Source organism: Mirounga angustirostris, unplaced genomic scaffold, assembly GCF_029215605.1.
Source record: "Mirounga angustirostris isolate CCGP_5_RB_7025 unplaced genomic scaffold, mMirAng1.0.hap1 SCAF_1, whole genome shotgun sequence".
Taxonomy (NCBI): domain Eukaryota; kingdom Metazoa; phylum Chordata; class Mammalia; order Carnivora; family Phocidae; genus Mirounga; species Mirounga angustirostris.
This window is the reverse complement of record NW_026991709.1, coordinates 409,127-426,038: the sequence shown is the minus strand read 5'-3', so window position 1 is coordinate 426,038 and position 16,912 is coordinate 409,127. Positions and strand designations below refer to the sequence as shown.

At 50.6% G+C, this 16,912-nt stretch overlaps 1 protein-coding gene across 11 annotated transcripts in view; it reads left to right on the top strand.

The window, feature by feature from the left end:
- Positions 1–16,912, top strand: part of PCNT (pericentrin) — a 128,509-nt gene that overhangs the window by 81,940 nt on the left and 29,657 nt on the right. For all 11 annotated transcript variants that reach the window (XM_064577633.1, XM_064577642.1, XM_054504048.2 and 8 more), the window contains 7 exons: positions 2,374–2,544; positions 2,781–2,933; positions 3,944–4,036; positions 5,440–5,616; positions 7,120–7,281; positions 13,089–13,802; positions 14,598–14,700. In XM_064577633.1, coding sequence (XP_064433703.1) covers positions 2,374–2,544; positions 2,781–2,933; positions 3,944–4,036; positions 5,440–5,616; positions 7,120–7,281; positions 13,089–13,802; positions 14,598–14,700 — 1,573 coding nt within the window. The remainder of the gene's footprint in view (positions 1–2,373; positions 2,545–2,780; positions 2,934–3,943; positions 4,037–5,439; positions 5,617–7,119; positions 7,282–13,088; positions 13,803–14,597; positions 14,701–16,912) is intronic.

The window sequence follows — 16,912 nt, the reverse complement described above, 5'->3', positions numbered from 1 at the left end:
ACATGCGGACAGGGACAGTTAACTGAAGTCAGGGCTCTTCTGGAGGACCAGCACGGTCTCGGGAGGGACACCCAGCACAACAGGGGCGCCCTGCCCCTGCTCTAGCCACTTCCTGTTCTGGCTCGGGTGCGCAGCTCAGTGCAGGGCTGCTGCGTGCATCAGTGCCCCCCGCAGCCTTCCCTGCTCCCTCCATCCTCTTCCCTGTTTCCCCTTCCTTCCTCCCTCCATCCCTCCTGCCTCCACCTCTGCTCCCTCCACATCTGCTCCCTCCATCCCTCCTCCCTCCATCTCTGCTCCCTCCATCCCTCCACTCCTCTATCCCTCCTGCCTCCACCTCTGCTTCCTCCATCCCTCCTCTCTCCACATCTCCCTCCATCCCTCCTCCCTCCACATCTGCTCCCTCCATCCCTCCTCCCTCCACCTCTGCTCCCTCCATCCCTCCTCCCTCCACCTCTGCTCCCTCCATCCCTCCTCCCTCCACTTATGCTCCCTCCATCCCTCCTCCCTCCACCTCTGCTCCCTCCATCCCTCCTCCCTCCACTTATGCTCCCTCCATCCCTCTTCCTCTGCTCCCTCCATCCCTCCACTCCTCCATTCCTCCTGTCTCCACCTCTGCTCCCTCCATCCCTCCTGCCTTCACCTCTGCTCCCTCCATCCCTCCTCCTTCCACATCTGCTCCCTCCATCCCTCCTCCCTCCATCCCTTCTCCCTCCACTTATGCTCCCTCCATCCCTCCTCCCTCCACCTTTGCTTCCTCCATCCCTCCTCCCTCCACCTCTGCTCCCTCCATTCCTCCATCTCTCCTCCCTCCACATCTGCTCCCTCCGGCCCTCCTCCCTCCACATCTCCCTCCAGCCCTCCTCCCTCCACATCTCCCTCCATTCCTCCATCCCTCCTCCCTCCACCTCTGCTCCCTCCATCCCTCCTCCCTCCACTCCTCCATCCCTCCTGCCTCCACCTCTGCTTCCTCCATCTCTCCTCCCTCCACCTCTGCTCCCTCCATCCCTCCTCCCTCCACTCCTCCATCCCTCCTGCCTCCACCTCTGCTTCCTCCATCTCTCCTCCCTCCACCTCTGCTCCCTCCATCCCTCTTCCCTCCACTCCTCCATTCCTCCTGTCTCCACCTCTGCTCCCTCCATCCCTCCTGCCTTCATCTCTGCTCCCTCCATCCCTCCTCCCTCCACATCTGCTACCTCCATCCCTCCTCCCTCCATCCCTTCTCCCTCCACTTATGCTCCCTCCATCCCTCCTCCCTCCACCTTTGCTCCCTCCATCCCTCCTCCTTCCATCCCTCCTCCCTCCACTTATGCTCCCTCCATCTCTCCTCCCTCCACCTCTGCTCCCTCCATTCCTCCATCTCTCCTCCCTCCACATCTGCTCCCTCCAGCCCTCCTCCCTCCACATCTGCTCCCTCCATCCCTCCTCCCTCCACATCTCCCTCCATTCCTCCATCCCTCCTCCCTCCACCTCTGCTCCCTCCATCCCTCCTCCCTCCACCTTTGCTTCCTCCATCTCTCCTCCCTCCACCTCTGCTCCCTCCATTCCTCCATCCCTCCTCCCTCCACCTCTGCTCCCTCCATCCCTCCTCCCTCCACTCCTCCATCCCTCCTGCCTCCACCTCTGCTTCCTCCATCCCTCCTCCCTCCACCTCTGCTCCCTCCATTCCTCCATCCCTCCTCCCTCCACCTCTGCTCCCTCCTCCCTCCACCTCTGCTCCCTCCATCCCTCCTCCCTCTTACCTCCATCTCTGCTCCCTCCATGCCTCCTCCCTTCACCCCTCCTCCCTCTCCCCCACCTCTGCTCCCTCCATCTCTCCTCCCTCCATCTTTTCTCCCTCCTCCATCCCTCCCTCTTTCTCTCAGTAAACATTTCTTGAGCTTATTAGATGCTACAGGTATAGAAAATGCCTTTTTCCCTTCCACAAAGTTGAACCACTTATGTAACTTCTTCACTCAATTTGTTGTGACTGATTTTTTCATAGTAAATGTTCTTTGAAAACTTTTAATGAGATGTTAATGTGCATCGTACAGATGGACAATGTCATTGTCAGCTGTTACCCTATTCTTGGGCAAGCTCTTTACCTTTTTTTCTGTAATAGCCAGTAGTCTAGAGACTATTTTGCATCTTCTTGAATAATTATCGGAGGAATCACAGGCACACAGTGCGGCTCTCTGTCTGGATCACGTCTTTCACCAGGTGGATCTCTGCTCTGGGGCACGGCTGGTCTGGATCACACGTCTGGCATGCACAGGCCTGCTCGGCTGAGCGCCAGGAGGATCTGAGGACACTGTGCACTCACATCACAGTTTGAGGCCCCCGATTCCTAAAATACTTACCTAAAATAAATCTCCCCCCCTTTCTCTTTTCTGTCAGGATAAAGAGGCATTACGGGAGCAGCAGATGAGTAACTTGCTGCTGGTGTCCACGCTGCAGTCTAAACTCGATGAGGGCAGATGCCCTGTGCCTCCTGCAGGCAGCTGTCCTGAGGGCCCGGAAGCCCAGCTGGAGGCGGCGCAGAGGGCGCTCCAGCAGCGGGACAGCGAGGCAAGTGTCGGGGGCTCCGAAGGCTCCATCTGCTCGGGCTGCTGGTGAGGGCAGGACACCCGCCTGATCTGGGAGGTGGTCGTGCCTGCCATATTCTGTACTGCGTGATGTTAACAATTACGAAGCGTTAATAATTCTGCGTGGCCGGTGCTTTTAAATGTTTTAAAGTAATTTTAATAATTACTGAGTGATTTAGAATATTAGATAACCTTTAATATTTTCTGTTTCAATGAAAGGTTTTGGACTTAAAAGAACAATTAGGAAAGATTAAAGATGACTTAGTAAGTAAGAGCGACGAAGTGCTGCATCTGAACTTGAAATTAGACGCAGAGAGCAGCCGTGCTGCCGTCAGAGTGCGGGAACTTCAAGAGGAGAACGCCAGCTTGAAGGTAAACCGGGGAGACCCACCCAGACACTTGAGTTCATGTTGGTTACGTCCGTGCTACAGCCGGCCCGGGGCCCGTGGGTCGCGGCGCAGATGTTGTGAAGACCGAGGATGGCCCTCCGCCACCGTTTTGGGAGGTGCCTGCCTTCTGTGCTGGGGTGGCTCTGGAAGGTGCACCGCGGGGCGGAGCCCAGAGCCGCCTTGGTGCTGCGTCCCTCGGGCGCCATCCTCCACGTCCTGCTTGTGGCTCTGGGAGCCCCGTCTTAGAGGACGCTTGTGGGACTCACGCTGCAGGAGAGACGCAGCTGCCTGATGGCAGAAACTGTGAAGAGGAAATAAATCGTCACCTTTGACCTAATTTGGGTCATTAAAGGGTACCCTGATCTAGAAGAGGTGACTTTTATTAAATAGCTGCTCATTGTTAATCTTTGCTAAGAGCAGGATGAAAAAGAGATCGATTGATTGATTATAGAGTGGGTGTGGGGGGCAGAAGGAGAGAATCGAGCAGACTCCCGATGAGCGCAGAGCCCGACATGGGGCTCAACCTCATGACCCCAAGACCATGACCTGAGCTGAGATCGAGAGTCGGGCACTTAACCGACTGAGCTGCCCAGGCGCCCCCCAAAACTCTGTTTTTAAATCTTCTGTTACCTTAAATGTGCTTTAGTGGAGAACAAGTTGTAAAGAAACGGCCTTAGGGCCAAGCCCTCGCCTGTGGCACCCCGGCAGCTGTCGGTGCGTGAACTGAAGGCGCTGGAAGACACTCAGGGTGTGGGGTTCATGGGGACGCTCCCAGGCTGTGTGTGTGACCTCAGTGGAAACGGGGTTTCAGGCCAACCCCAGGCAGCAGGCGTCTTCCTGGTGGGACTCCCTCCCTGGTCAGTAGTAAACGGGGAACCGTTTCCAGATTGAGTTAGTCTTTAACGCTGCGGCTTGTTGGGGTGCTTCCCGTCTGCCAGATCAGGGTCTACCCCCAAGTCCCGTTTTGTTGGCATGGTTATTGTATTTCCACAGGAGTTTCTGCAAAACAAAGAAAAAGAGATCATGTGTGTGAGCGAACAGCTCGAGGCGCAGCTGGCTGGGATGGAAGGTGGCGCTCTCAGCGAGGTAGGCCTTTCCGGGGCTGGACGCTCCAGACCATGGTTGTGCACCGGAACTGCGCTCATTGAGGGACAGGCGCCCCCTGCGACACCGCTGCTGGGTCGCGTGCACCCTGCTGGCTGCCCTGGGGGTGCCTGGCACTCAGGCCTCGTCACCCCCGCAGTGTCCCGCGTTGTAAGGAACCGCCTCAGCCAGAGGGGGACCAGACGTGCGTGCTCTTGGCCTGCGTGTCCACCCGTGTTCTCAGTTCCCGGCCTCTGCAGTTGTCCTTTTTCGGGCAACCAGTGTTGACCCTCGCCGGCCTTGCCCGCCCCATCTGCCCTGTAACCCAGAGGACCCGTCGGAGACCTTCACGTGCTGGGTTATGTCTGTGTTGTGATTGAGGCTGGTTTGTGGTGCTTTTTCATCCCGTGTCCTTAGTGCAGCGAGTGCAGAGTCACTCTGGAGAGTCCTGGCAGTGGTCCGGCCATGCAGCGCACACGGGCTGGCCAAGGGGCTCGCCGCCCCCGCCAGAGTTCCCTTTGCTAACTGTCCCGTTCAGGACACAGCGCGTAGATGTGGCAGATGTGTGTGCCGTGGCCCGCTGACGCCGTCTAAGTCACAACCAAAAATTCACCTGTGTTCTTACTTTTGTGTTCAGGATTGGCCAGATTGGATTTTGAGCTTAAGGGCGTTCAGTGGTACTAGTGAAACCAAGAATTGTTAGAAAGCCTCAGTTATTAGGAAGTGAACATTGGACTGTAAGAAATGGGCTGAGGGTTGTTAACTGGAGCATCCGTGGGCTTGTCGCTGTTGGTGGTACAGTCTGGCGGAATGGAGTTCGGAGCCCTGGCGATACCGTTTCAGTCGGATTTTCCGTTTCCTGTCTCTGCAGTCTTTACTGGACACTTAACGTCTGGGCTTCAGTTGTGTTATCTTCAAAGTATGTATCACAAGGGTTCTTTCCTTACAGTCGTTGGGGACGGCGTTCAGGGCACGAGTGACCGCACACTCCGCGGTCTGGGGTGGCACAGCGCGAGCGCCTGGCTCGGCCCCGAGCCTGGTTTCCTTACTTCACTCTTACTCTCGTGTCGGAACGACCCCCAGAATCTCCTGTTAGTGATTTCTGTCTGTAATTTATCCCGTTCAGCATTGAGCAAGCGCACGCTCTGCAGGTGGTGGCATTCGTGCGGAGGTGCCGCGGGGAAGCGGCCAGTTTGCGCTGCCCACCGCGGCGGGGGACGCACAGCGTGTACCCAGGTGTCCGGGCAGGCGGTGAGGCGGCGGCTGTGCGCCTGACGGAGCTGGGGGCAGCATCTGGGTGTTTGCAAGAAGTAAACGCTCCCACAGCTGTGAAGTCCTGGCAAGCTGAGGAGGGACGTTCTGAAGGTGAAACGTGTTTTTCACACCTGAATGTGCTTTTTCCTCAGGTCCTGTGTGACAGAAGCTCAGAGATCGAGGAGCTGAGATCCATCATTGAGAACTTGCGAGACAACCAGCAACGCCTGCAGAGAGAGAAGGCAGAGGAGGTGGAGCAGCTCCACGAAGTCATCGAGAGGCTGCAGAGAGAGCTCTCGCGCGGGGGGCCCACGGTGCCCGGGGCCGAGGTTAGCGGGCTGCTGGGCGACCCCGCCGTGGGGCCCGAGGCATGGGCGGCGGCGGCGGGGGCCGTGGGTCAGCGGCTCCCCCTGGAGGCCCTGCCGCAGCACTTGCGGGCTGCAGAGGAGGCCGCCGCGAGGCAGCGGGCTGAGCTGGAGTGCAGCGTGGCCCTCCGGGAGGCTGAGGTCCAGGGCTTGGCTTCCCAGATCCACGCCTTCAGAGCTGCCCTACAGGCAAAGGAGGCCAAGGTCGCAGAAAGGGACTTAGCGAGTGACGCTCTGAAACAGGAGGAATTGGCCCACTCTGCTGAGCTGGAGACCATCGTAATGGCCTTCTCCCGCTTCTGCCTCGTCCTGGCCGCTGAGCATGAGCCCCCGAAGCTGCAGGGGCTCCGAGCGCAGTGTGTCCGCCTCAGCGGCCAGCTGCAGGTGCGGAACCAGCGGTTCCTGAGCTGCCAGAAGGGGCTGGGCAAGCGGCAGGCGTGTGGGGCCCAGGCTGCACCCTCGCGTGGAGGGTAGCTCCAGGGACGGGGCCCCAGGGCTGAGGAGGCCGCGTGTGATGAAGAGTCGCAGCAGGATGTGGCCAGCAGGCCCCCATGGCCATGTCAGAGGCCCCCTCTTGCTGGTTTGCCGGAGGTGAAGCGTCTGTGCATAGGGAGCTGCGGCGTGCTGGGGGAGTGGGGGCATACACCGGGAGACCCCCTAAGAGGCCCTGACCCAGGCCACAGGTGGCCGAGCACTGGGGCTAGATCAGGGGGTTGGAGGTTCTCTCGAGAACTTACTGTGCCTCCTCTTTCCTCTTTAAATTTGAAAGCGTGTCCTTCCCGTGGTAGGCAGCGGGGGGTGCGGTTTCTGTGGGGAGGCTCTTGCTGCGGTAGGGTGCATTAGGGTCCGTGGAACCTCAAGTCTCAGAACGTGGTGTACACGGTGAAATCGCACCGGGGGTTTCACTATTTCATACAGCCTTAAACTGACTGTCGTAAGTTATTCAAGGTTTTCAGAGTCCTGTGACTGGGAACATTGGATGAGATGGCTTTGTGTTACACAGGCTCCCTGGATTTTCCTGAGTTCTAACCAGTTGCTCTATTTTTTTTAACACTGATTTCCTGTGTAAAACATGGTAAGCTCATTTCGTTTGGGGACATGCTGCACTTTGGTTTCGAGTAGAAGTTGGGGTTCGCTGCCTGCTGCCCTGTGCCATGTCCAGGCTGCGAGCAGCTCCTGTTGGCCCGTGCTTTGTGGGGTGGCCCAGCTGGTGCCGTGTCCTGGGAGCCCCAGGCCGGGAGCTCGTCCTCACCTGCAGCAGCAGTGAGCAGGCAGCAGGACTTTGGGCACAGCTCTGGTCTGATGTTCTTCATGATGTAGGAAATGGGGACATTGCCTCGGGGTCCAGCTCCAGAGCTCTGGGGAGTCTGAGGCAGCCCAGGGACTGGGCTCAGTGCACATCAGACTTTCTGGTACCTTCAGCTTTATCTTCACGAGCATTGTTGTTGTTTTCTCCGCTTACCGTAGAGTGCAGTGAATGGTGATCTGCAGCCTGCTGAAGCCCCGGTGTCGTTAAACCACCCGGGTGTGCACAAACAAGACAGCGTGATGGAGTCTGAGCTGCTCTTGGTGAAGAACGAGATGCCCTTGAGAATGGAGGACCATGGCAAAGGGCCAGGAAGGATGAAGGTACTTGGGCACATGGCTGGTGCTGCTGCGTGGGCAGAGACGTCGCTGACGTTTTTGCAGAGGTGACATGCATGTTACCTCAGACAGCAGCTCTGTTGTGTTCTTATAGTCGTCTCTTCGGATCTGTTCTGAAATTTCCTACACGTTTTATTTAGGTGTTCTCTAGAAATGCACATGTCCCGTGGTCTTTTCAGCCTGGGGAAATGAGCAATCGGTTACTTGTCTGGTAATGATACAAGTAGGATTTAACCGGGCTCTAAGGCCTGTCTCTAGGGTTTTCATGCGAGGACAAGTTGCCCACACAGCTGCACTGTGGCTCAAGGCCTTTGTCACCAGCATCTGTTACTTTGAAAGGCTCACGGCATTTTTTGAACCTCAGGGTTTTCCTGCGTATTTTGCCTTGTGCTCCCAGCAGAGAAGAGCACGGTAATCTGGGAGGCAGCAGTTTGAAAATTCTGACCACCAGGAAGGCAGCAGCAGGAGAGCTGGCTTTTCTTCTCGTGAGTTGGGAACACTGCATCAAGTGTTGCAGGGTCGGGATGTTCTGAGAATCTAAGGTGGCTGGCTGGTCTGGAGGGTTCCTAAGCGCAGTGGCAAAGTGCTTCGATCTACAGCTCTCTTGAGCCTCCAGTGACCCTGCTGCTGTGGACACTGCACAGTTTGGCAGTGGAACCGTGGAACCTGTAACACAGTTCTCCCCTCCCGGGACCTCTCCCGTGATGTGCCGTACGCACCACATTCCTGTTGTAAAGTGAGAAGGTTCTGAATTCTACAGGTGGTTTCAGAGTGCGTGCGTGGACCGTGCCTGCGGTTTTGGTAGAAGATGCCTGAGTCTGGTTTTATAGGTTTATCAGATCCCCACAGGACAGTTAATTCTTTGTAACTGCAGCAAACTTCTCTCACCGCCCTTGGGATAAGAACATTTGTTTGAATTCTTGAGAGAAAGCTCAGCCTTGTGATTATGAGCTGATTGCCAAATTCTTAGAAGTTATACAGTGGTAAGGAAATTGCAGATTCATTCCATAAATCACGATTTTATTTATTTATTTTTTTTTAGTTTTTATTTAAGTGATCTCTACACCCAATGTGTGGCTTGAACTTGTGATCCTAAGATCAAGAGTCACACGCTCTTCCAACTGAGCCAGCCAGGCACCCCACAATTTTATATTTTTCAATGTTTGCATATAGAATCTTCCAGGCCCTTTTTCCCTTTAAAAAAAAAAATGCTTATGTTCTCAGTGAATTACCACAGAAATGACAGTTGCCTGTTTTGTGCATGTGGTAAAATATATATAATCTAAGAGTTATATTTTAAGCACTTTCCTTTTTTTAAAAGATTTTATTTTTGGGGCGCCTGGATGGCACAGTTGGTTGAGCTTCTGAGTCTTGGTTTCAGCTCAGGTCGTGATCTCAGGGTGGTGAGATCGAGCCCAGTGTCGGGCTGCTCAGTGCAGAGTCTGTTGGGGATTCTCTCTTCCTCTCCCTCTGCCCCTCCCACTCGTGCATGTTTTTTTTTTTATCTCTCTCTCTCTCTCAAATGGAAAAACAAATCTTTAAAAAGAAAAAAAAAGATTTTATTTTTTTGTTAAGTGGTCTCTACACCCAACGTAGGGCTTGAGCTCACAACCCCAAGATCAAGAGTCGCACACTCAACCCACTGAGTCAGCCAGGTGCCCCACATCTTAACTTTTTTTTTTTTTTTAAAGATTTTATTTATTGGAGAGAGTGAGCAGGTGAGAGAGCACAGCCCAGGGGAGAGCAGAGACAGAGGGAGAAGCAGACTCCCCGCTGAGCAGGGAGCCTGACATGGGGCTCGATCCTGGGACTCCAGGATCATGACCTGAGCCAAAGGCAGCTGCTTAACTGACTGAGCCCCCCACCAGTACCAACTGTTTTGATTACTGTAGCTTGATTATAAGTTTTGACATGAAATAGTTACACAAGTCCTCCAGTTTTGTTCTTTTTCAAGATTGTTTTGACTCTTTGAATTTTAGGGTGGGTTTTTCTGTTTCTGCAAAAAACGTCCTTAGAGTTTTGATAGAGATTGTATTGAATCTGTAGATGGCTGTTAGTATTGACATCTTAACAGTCTTAGGTCTTTCAATCCTAAATGTGAAATATGCTTCCATTTATTTGTCTTCCCTAATTTGTCTCAGCAACGTTTTATAGTTTCATTGTACAAAACTTTCATCTCCTTGGTACAGCGAATTCTTAATCATTTTCTTCTTTTTTGTTGCTATTGTAATGGAATTGTTTCCTTTGTTTCTTTTTCCGATTGCTCATTGTTGGTGTGTAGAAATGCAACTGATTTTTATATGTTGACTTTGTATCCTGTGACTTTGCTGAATTGATTTATTAATTCTAATAGGTTTTTTTTTTAATGGAATCCTTGTTTTGCACATACACAATCATATTATCTTGGAACATAAATAATTTTACTTCTTCCTTTCCAATTGAGACACATTTTATTTCTTTTTTTTGCCTAATTGCTCTGGCTAGAACTTCCAGTACTGTGTTGAAGAGAAGTGGTGAAAGCAGGCATTCTTGCTTTGTTCCTGGTGTTAGAGGAAAATCTTTTCAGTCCATCACCACTGCGTATGATGTGCGCCATATGTTTTTCATGTATGGGTTTATATGTTAAGGTAGTTTTCTTTTAGTATGTTGAATGTCTGTAGTGAAAGGGTGTTGAACTTTGTTAGATGCGTTTTCTGCACCAGTTGAGACAATCATGTGATTTTTTTCCCCTTCATTTTGCTAATGTGGTGTATTATGTAGGTTGGTTTTCCTATATTGAACTATCTTTGCATTCCAGGAATAAACGCCATTTGGTTAGAGTGTATAATCCTTTTAATATGGTATTGAATTCATTTTGCTAGTATTTTAGAATTTTTGCATCAATGTTCATAGGGGATATTGGTCTACAGTTTTCATTTTTGTAGTGTCTTTTTCTAGCTTTAGTATCAAGGTACTGCTGGACTCATACCATGAGTCAGGAGGCATTCCTCTGCTTCTGTCTTTTTTTTCTTTTAACAGTTTTATTAATTTATTAGAGAGAGAGCATGCGAGCATAAAAGGGGGGGAAGAGGCAGAGAATGAAGGAGACTCCCCACTGAGCGGGAGCCTGAAGTGGGGCTTTCGATCTCACAACCCTGAGATCATGACCTGAGCTGAAATCAAGAGTCAGATGCTGAACAGACTGAGCCCCCCAGGCTCCCCAGGATCATGTGCTTTTATGCATTCTGCCGTTCTCCCTCTTTGATGGGAAAGATTAATCCATTTACATTTAAAGTAATTGCAAATAAGGAGGTATATTTTTTTGTCATTTTGCTCTTTGCTTCCTATATGCCTAATAGCTTTTTTTTGGTTCTAATTTCCTGCATTACTGTATTCTCTTGTGCTTAGTTGGCATTTTATACTGAGATGTTTAAATTCCTTTCTCATTTCTCTTTGTGTACACACTATAGCTATTTTTGTGTGTGTGGTTATGTTAGGGATTACGTTTAGCACCCAGAATTATAACACTGTGGTTTGAATTTATACCAGCTTAACTATAAAAACTGTTCCTTTACAGCTCTCCCCTACCCCTTTTGGTTTTTGATGTCACAAGCACATTTTTATACTTTTGTGCCTCAAAACCTAAAACTAATGATTGTTTTAAATCCATTAATTTCTTGTTATGTAGAAAAAACATGGAGTTACAAACTTAACAAGCTAACTTTTAGACTATTTTTAACAAGTGTGTCTTTTAAATCATGATGAAAACAAAATGTGGAGTTGCACACCACTGTCCTGACAGCACAAGCTTTTTAAAAAATTCAAGTATTTTGACCCACAGTGTTATGTCAGTTTCAGGTGTTCAGTCTAACGCACTGGCTTTTCTTGTGCGTGCACTTACCTTACTGAGCGCTTTATTTCACCACGTGACCTTGAGTTACCGTCCGGCAACCTTTCATGACACCCTGCAGGACTCCCTTGAGCGTTTCTGGCAGGGCATGTATAGTGGTCACAAACTCCTGTAGCTGTTACTGATCTGGGAATATCGTAATTTCTTCCTCACTCTTAAAGGACAGTTTTGCTGAATATTGGATTTGTAGTTGACTGTTTTTTTCTCTTAGCACTTTGAATATACTGACTGGCTGTTCTCCGGCCTCCAGTTTCTGAAGAGGAATCTGTTGGTGATGCTATGAGGGTCCTTGTATGTGACAAGTCACTCAGAGCCTTTAGCTTTTATACGTTTGATTATAACGTATCTTGGTGTGAGTCTCTTTGAGTTCATCTTTTTTGGGATATGTTGAGTTTCTTGGATGTTTATATGTGTGTCTTTCATCAATTCGGGGAAGTTTCAGTCATTATGTCCTCAAATAGTTTCTCAGCCGCCTTTCTCTCCTCTTCTGGGACTCCCACAATGCGTATGTTGGTCTTCTTGCCGGTGTCCCACACGTCCCGTAGTCTGAATTCACTTTTGTCAATCTCTTTTTCTTTTTTTTCCCCTCAGAAATGATCATTTCCATTATTCTGTCTTTAAGTTCAGTTCATTCTTTCACCTTCTCAAATCTGCCTTTGAATCCCTTTTGTGAATTTTTAAATTATTGTGCTTTTCAGCTCCACAGTTTCTTTTTGGTTCCTTTAGATTGTCTCCATTGATATTTCTACTTTGTTCACACATCATTTTCTTGACCTTCTCCACATCTTCCTTTAGTTCCTCGAATGTCTTTAAGACCATTGTTGTAACATCTTTGACTAGTAGATCTGACATTGGATCTTTTTCGGGGACAGTTCCTTTGGATTTGCTTTTTTCCTTTGAATGGGCCATACTTTCCCGTTTCCTTGTATGCCTTGGGGTACTTTTTCTTGTGGTTTGATTTTGAACACTGAACATTTGAGTCTAACAATGTCAGTTTGGAAATCTGTATCTCCTCCTTCCTCATAGCTTGCTGGTTTTTGTTATTTTTCCATTTTATTTATTTATTTATTTTTTTAATGGTCTCTGTGCCGAGGATCAGCTTGAAGTATCAACTTCAGGTCATCTCACATATTTTCTTCGTCTGCACCTTTACCTGGGCACTCACAGTCACTTTCTCATTTCCTCTATATATGCAGTTGTTTTTGAGTGTTCTGGTTTTTAAGTTCTCCACAAAAAGAAGAATGCTGTGGTGGGAAAAAGGGCACCGGCCCTTTAAAGCCCCCGGAGGTCACTTCAGCCAGAGGGGGAGGGGCTGCCACAGGCTTCACACCACTTTGCTCCTCAGTGGCCTGGAGCGGCAGTCAGAGCACATGTGCCCGGTATTTGTGGGACAGCCCCTTTTGCCCACCGTGGCTCGCACACATCATGTGCAAGATGCTCCAGGAAAGGGTGCACGCCAGCCTGCCAAGGGGCTGGGGGTCCAGGGATGGGTAACTGCTCCTGTGCGAGGAGCTGAGAGTGTCCAGATTGGCTGCAGTTTACCCCCAAGCCCTGCACCCCCCGCAAGTTGCAAGCCTTGGGCAGACTCCAGAGTTGTATAGGGCAGGCACGGTTCTGCCAGCGCAGTTGGTGCCCAGGTGGGAGACGGGTTCCTGGTGCTTCCTGCTCTGCCTACTTCCCAGAGTCCTCTGCAGCAGTCACCATGTAGGCAGAGGGCTCTCAGCTGTGAGTCTGTCTTTCCTGGAATTGAAAAAGCTTAAAATCTCCACCCCAGGGCTCCTCATGGAGGCTCATTCTTAACTGCTCAGACAGCCTCTGAAGTTGGCTTATAAATACCAGACAGACAGACGTGACCATGTGTAATTCAATTATTTTACTTTATGCATGTCCCTTTTACCTGCAGAATAAGGAAAAACTACTGGAAGATTGTCAGCTGTGGAAAGTTGGTCTCATAAGTCAGGTGAAAGAGCTTCAAGAAAAGTTGAACCGTCTGGTGTATTCTGTGAACTTCCAGAACATCGAGACAGAGGATTTCAAACATCAGCAGCTGGTGGCATCTTCACATGCTTTAGAAAATAGTTCGAGTGATAGTTCTAGTCACAGTGAAGGAACTGGCAAATCGCCTCTTGTGGATGCATTTCATAGCGACAAAACCACGTGTGATCTAATTGACCTTAGTGGAAGTCAGGATCCACTGATAAAAAATGAAATGTCAAATGTTGCCATGGAAGATGAGGTTGACTTGCAGGACGGATCACTTTGTTTACAAGCAGGCTTCCATGCTGGCTGCCATGACCTAACCCATACGGAGGGGCCTGGGCCCTTGAAGAACACACTCAGGGCAGTGGATCTGTCCTCCTGGAGCTCCCCGGAGGTTGTCAGGAAGGACTCCACTCGTGAGCCTGTGCCCAGCCTGCCCCTGACACCATGCTCAGACGCCCTGAGCTTGGACGCCTCCCTGCAGGACAGGACCAGTGCCTCGGTCCAGGCTGACCATTTGGAGCTGCTTTGGTCCCTGGGCGGCTCAGCAGCAGGAAAGGCCTCCAGGTGGGCAGAGTCTCCACTGGCTGCAGACAGAGCGCCCTCCGCTGACCAACATGTGCAGCGGATGGCTGTGGTAAGTGGTCTTCCTGGATGCTGCCCTGGCTTGCTGTCCGTGGGTGCCCAGGGCCCCGAGTGTCCCCGTGGAAATGTGTGTGCAGCAGCCGCAGGATCATAGTTGCAGCCATTGTTGGTTCACCTGCTGGTGGGGCCGGGCCCCGGCGTGGGCACACAGCTGACAGCCCCCGGTCAGCCCGCTTTCTGCAGCACCAGCCCCAGTCGGTTGTAATACGAATAGTTGGAGGACTTCGGTTATTCCTAAAAATATGTGCGACGCACCAGTCCCACTCAGATACTCAGGCCCGGCCTCCGTGCGCTCACTAGCCCGCGAGAGGCACAGTCACAAACCCGCCTTCGTGTGTAGTTTTCATTCAGGTTCTTTGTCTAGAGTGTCTTTTCTAAATTTGTTTTCAGTTGTAGTTCATACTTAATAGGCTCTACATATAATGCTAATTAATTTAAAAAATTATTTTTGAGTTAGACTGTATCTTTTCTTACGGAATAATGTTGAGATTTTGCATATCCTGGGTTCGAGAAAATAAAAAACAAGTTTCAGGGAGCATGATATTTGAGATACCCATATCCCCATCATGCTACCACAGAAGTTTTTTTAATCTGAGATATTTGGTGGGTTTAAATTCTTAGAAGCACATGATTTCAGTGTGTTCCCAAGCGTGAAACACTCTTGTTTGGGTTCTGTGTGGAAAAATGATAAATTCAGGCCTTAGAAAGTTTCCATCTGGCTAGTTCAGCTCCCTGGTATGATCGGTTGTTATTTTATGACCATTTAAAAACTTGCCTGTTTGAACAGGAGAAAGATGTTGAAGACTTTATCGTAACATCTCTTGATGCTCAAGAAAAGCCCAGATCCTCTCCTCTCGGGTTTGAAGGAAAGAACAATGGAAGTGAAAACAGTGAGTCAGTCTTTTTTTTTTTTTTTTTTTTTTTAACCTCTTAAGGTTTCAGGGAACAGGACAGCATGGAGGGCCCCCAGGTTGGCATTTGCTGGTGCACCCTGGCCGTGCCCGCCTCCATCTCCTCTCTGTGCTGAGCGGCACCTGAAGGCCTGAGGTCATGTTACTCTGGAAAACTCAATTGTGCACCTTCAGACCCTGCACTCAGCACCCGGACGTCCGCCGTGGCCCACGGCAGCATCTCAACTACCGACCTTCCTTAGATTTTGCCACTTGTCCCATTGGCGCCCTTCACAGGAGGGGGTACTGCGCTGGTACGAGGCATTCAGATGTCCCTTGCTGCTGGCCCTGCAGTGTGGGAGGGAGGCTGTGCCGTGCAGGCCCCGAGAGGGAGCCCCTCCCTTTTCCAGCAGTTCTGCATCTCGTTTGGGTATCTGGAGCAGAGTCGTCAGCATGGGTGTCCCGCATCGATGCCATGGTCTTCCCAGGGCATCACAGCACAAGGCTTGCAAGTGTCCCGCTTGGACCCCTTGGCAGTGGTGTCTGCCAGGTTTTGTTCGATTTTTCCTTTTCGATTGCTTAGTGTTGGGCAGGGGGTTACGAGACCATGCCTGTGATCTCTTGTTTCTCAGACTCAGACCCACTCACGTTAGCCTCCAGGAGTGACTGTCGCCTGGATCATCATTAGAATGGTTGCCAAACCGTGACCTTCTAACCTTGTCCTTCTGTAATTGTTGGCTTTTTACAAGTTCCTCACCTGTTGAGATGTTTTGGTTTTTTTAAAAAAAGTCATCATTGACTCAGTTCAGTGCTTTTGAAAACTAGACCACAGTGAACTAAAGTTCATTGGGGCCAGCAACGTTTTAATTTTAGTTTTGAGTTATTCCGTGTGGTAAGTGCCTGGTTTAAGAATCGAGCTGTTCTGCAAGGTGCCTTCCAGCTGCCCCCACTCCAAACCACCGTTCCCTGAGGACACCCACATTTAATTTTGAGAAATCTGTTCCGGAATTTATTTCTAAATCACATGTGCTAATTACAGCAACATGTTTAAACTTCTGGCTGCCAGTTTCTTATACTTCCCTTCCCCATCTTCTAAGGTGGCCCCATCGTCCTGCCCTGTCCCCTCACCACAGAGTTTGTGTTTTGAGTGCACCTGTCAGATTCCCGCAGAACTTCTGGGACTGAGTGTCCTCCCCCAGACAGCTGGTTTCCCTCCTGTTCTCCGTCACGGGTCCTGCCCACACTGTCCGCAAGCATGGGTGTGCGCTGCCCATGTCATCTTCTGAACATGCCGTCTCCGCTGTCTGGGTCAGACCCCTTGTCCCTCCTTTGTGGTCCTTATTTTAAGTAGTGTGTTCTCTAGAAGCATTTGCAGAAAACGCACGTGTGAGGTGGGTTTTCTAAGAACTTCTGCATCTTCCTGATGTTTGTTGATGGTTTGGGCTTCGTGCAGATTCACAGGTGAGAAGTCACATTCCTTCAGACTCCAGAGTGTCTGACCACTGTCCCAGAGCCTGGTGTCACGGAGCACCGCGGCCGCCATGTGACGCCACGCGCCTGGGCACGTCCTTCATCCTGAATAGGTCTTCAGTGTTCCTTGGGGTACTGCCCCCTGGCTCTCATCTTGCTGTACTTCCTGTTAATCACTGGACTGATGTTCTTGTTTTCTCACTTTGTTTCCATTTCTTTGTACTTTCGTTCTTATTTGTTAAAGAACCTTTTAAGAAATTAGTTCTTAAGCTTGGAAGTGAATGTTTTCATTTCCGCTGTGTCTTAACTTCTAAGAGCTCTTCTTTCTTATTCTCTGTTCCTTTCTCTTGAAATTTCCTTGTTCCACGAATGAGACTTACTTCTCTGAAGATATTCTGGTTTTTCTGAAGTTTTCTTGTGTTTGCTGCCTTTATTGTATCTCCCCCAGCGGTCTCTGAGTCCCTGTTTCATGCTGTCTTTTGCGCATTCTTTGGCATGTTTAAGAACCTAGACTCCTCAGCAGGGTGGTCTCGGCAACTTGCTGGAAGGTCTGTGCTGGGAGGGGCCATGCCAGGGTCTCTGAGCCCCCGTTCCTACGCGTGCTCGGGGCCGGTCAGCGGAGCAGCCCCAAAGGCTGATCCTGCTTTTCCCTGGATGCCTCCCTCTATTTTCCAAGCCTCTGGGCATTGGCTGTGGGCTGCACGGGACGCACCACGTACTTCAGAGAGGTTTGGAATTCCTT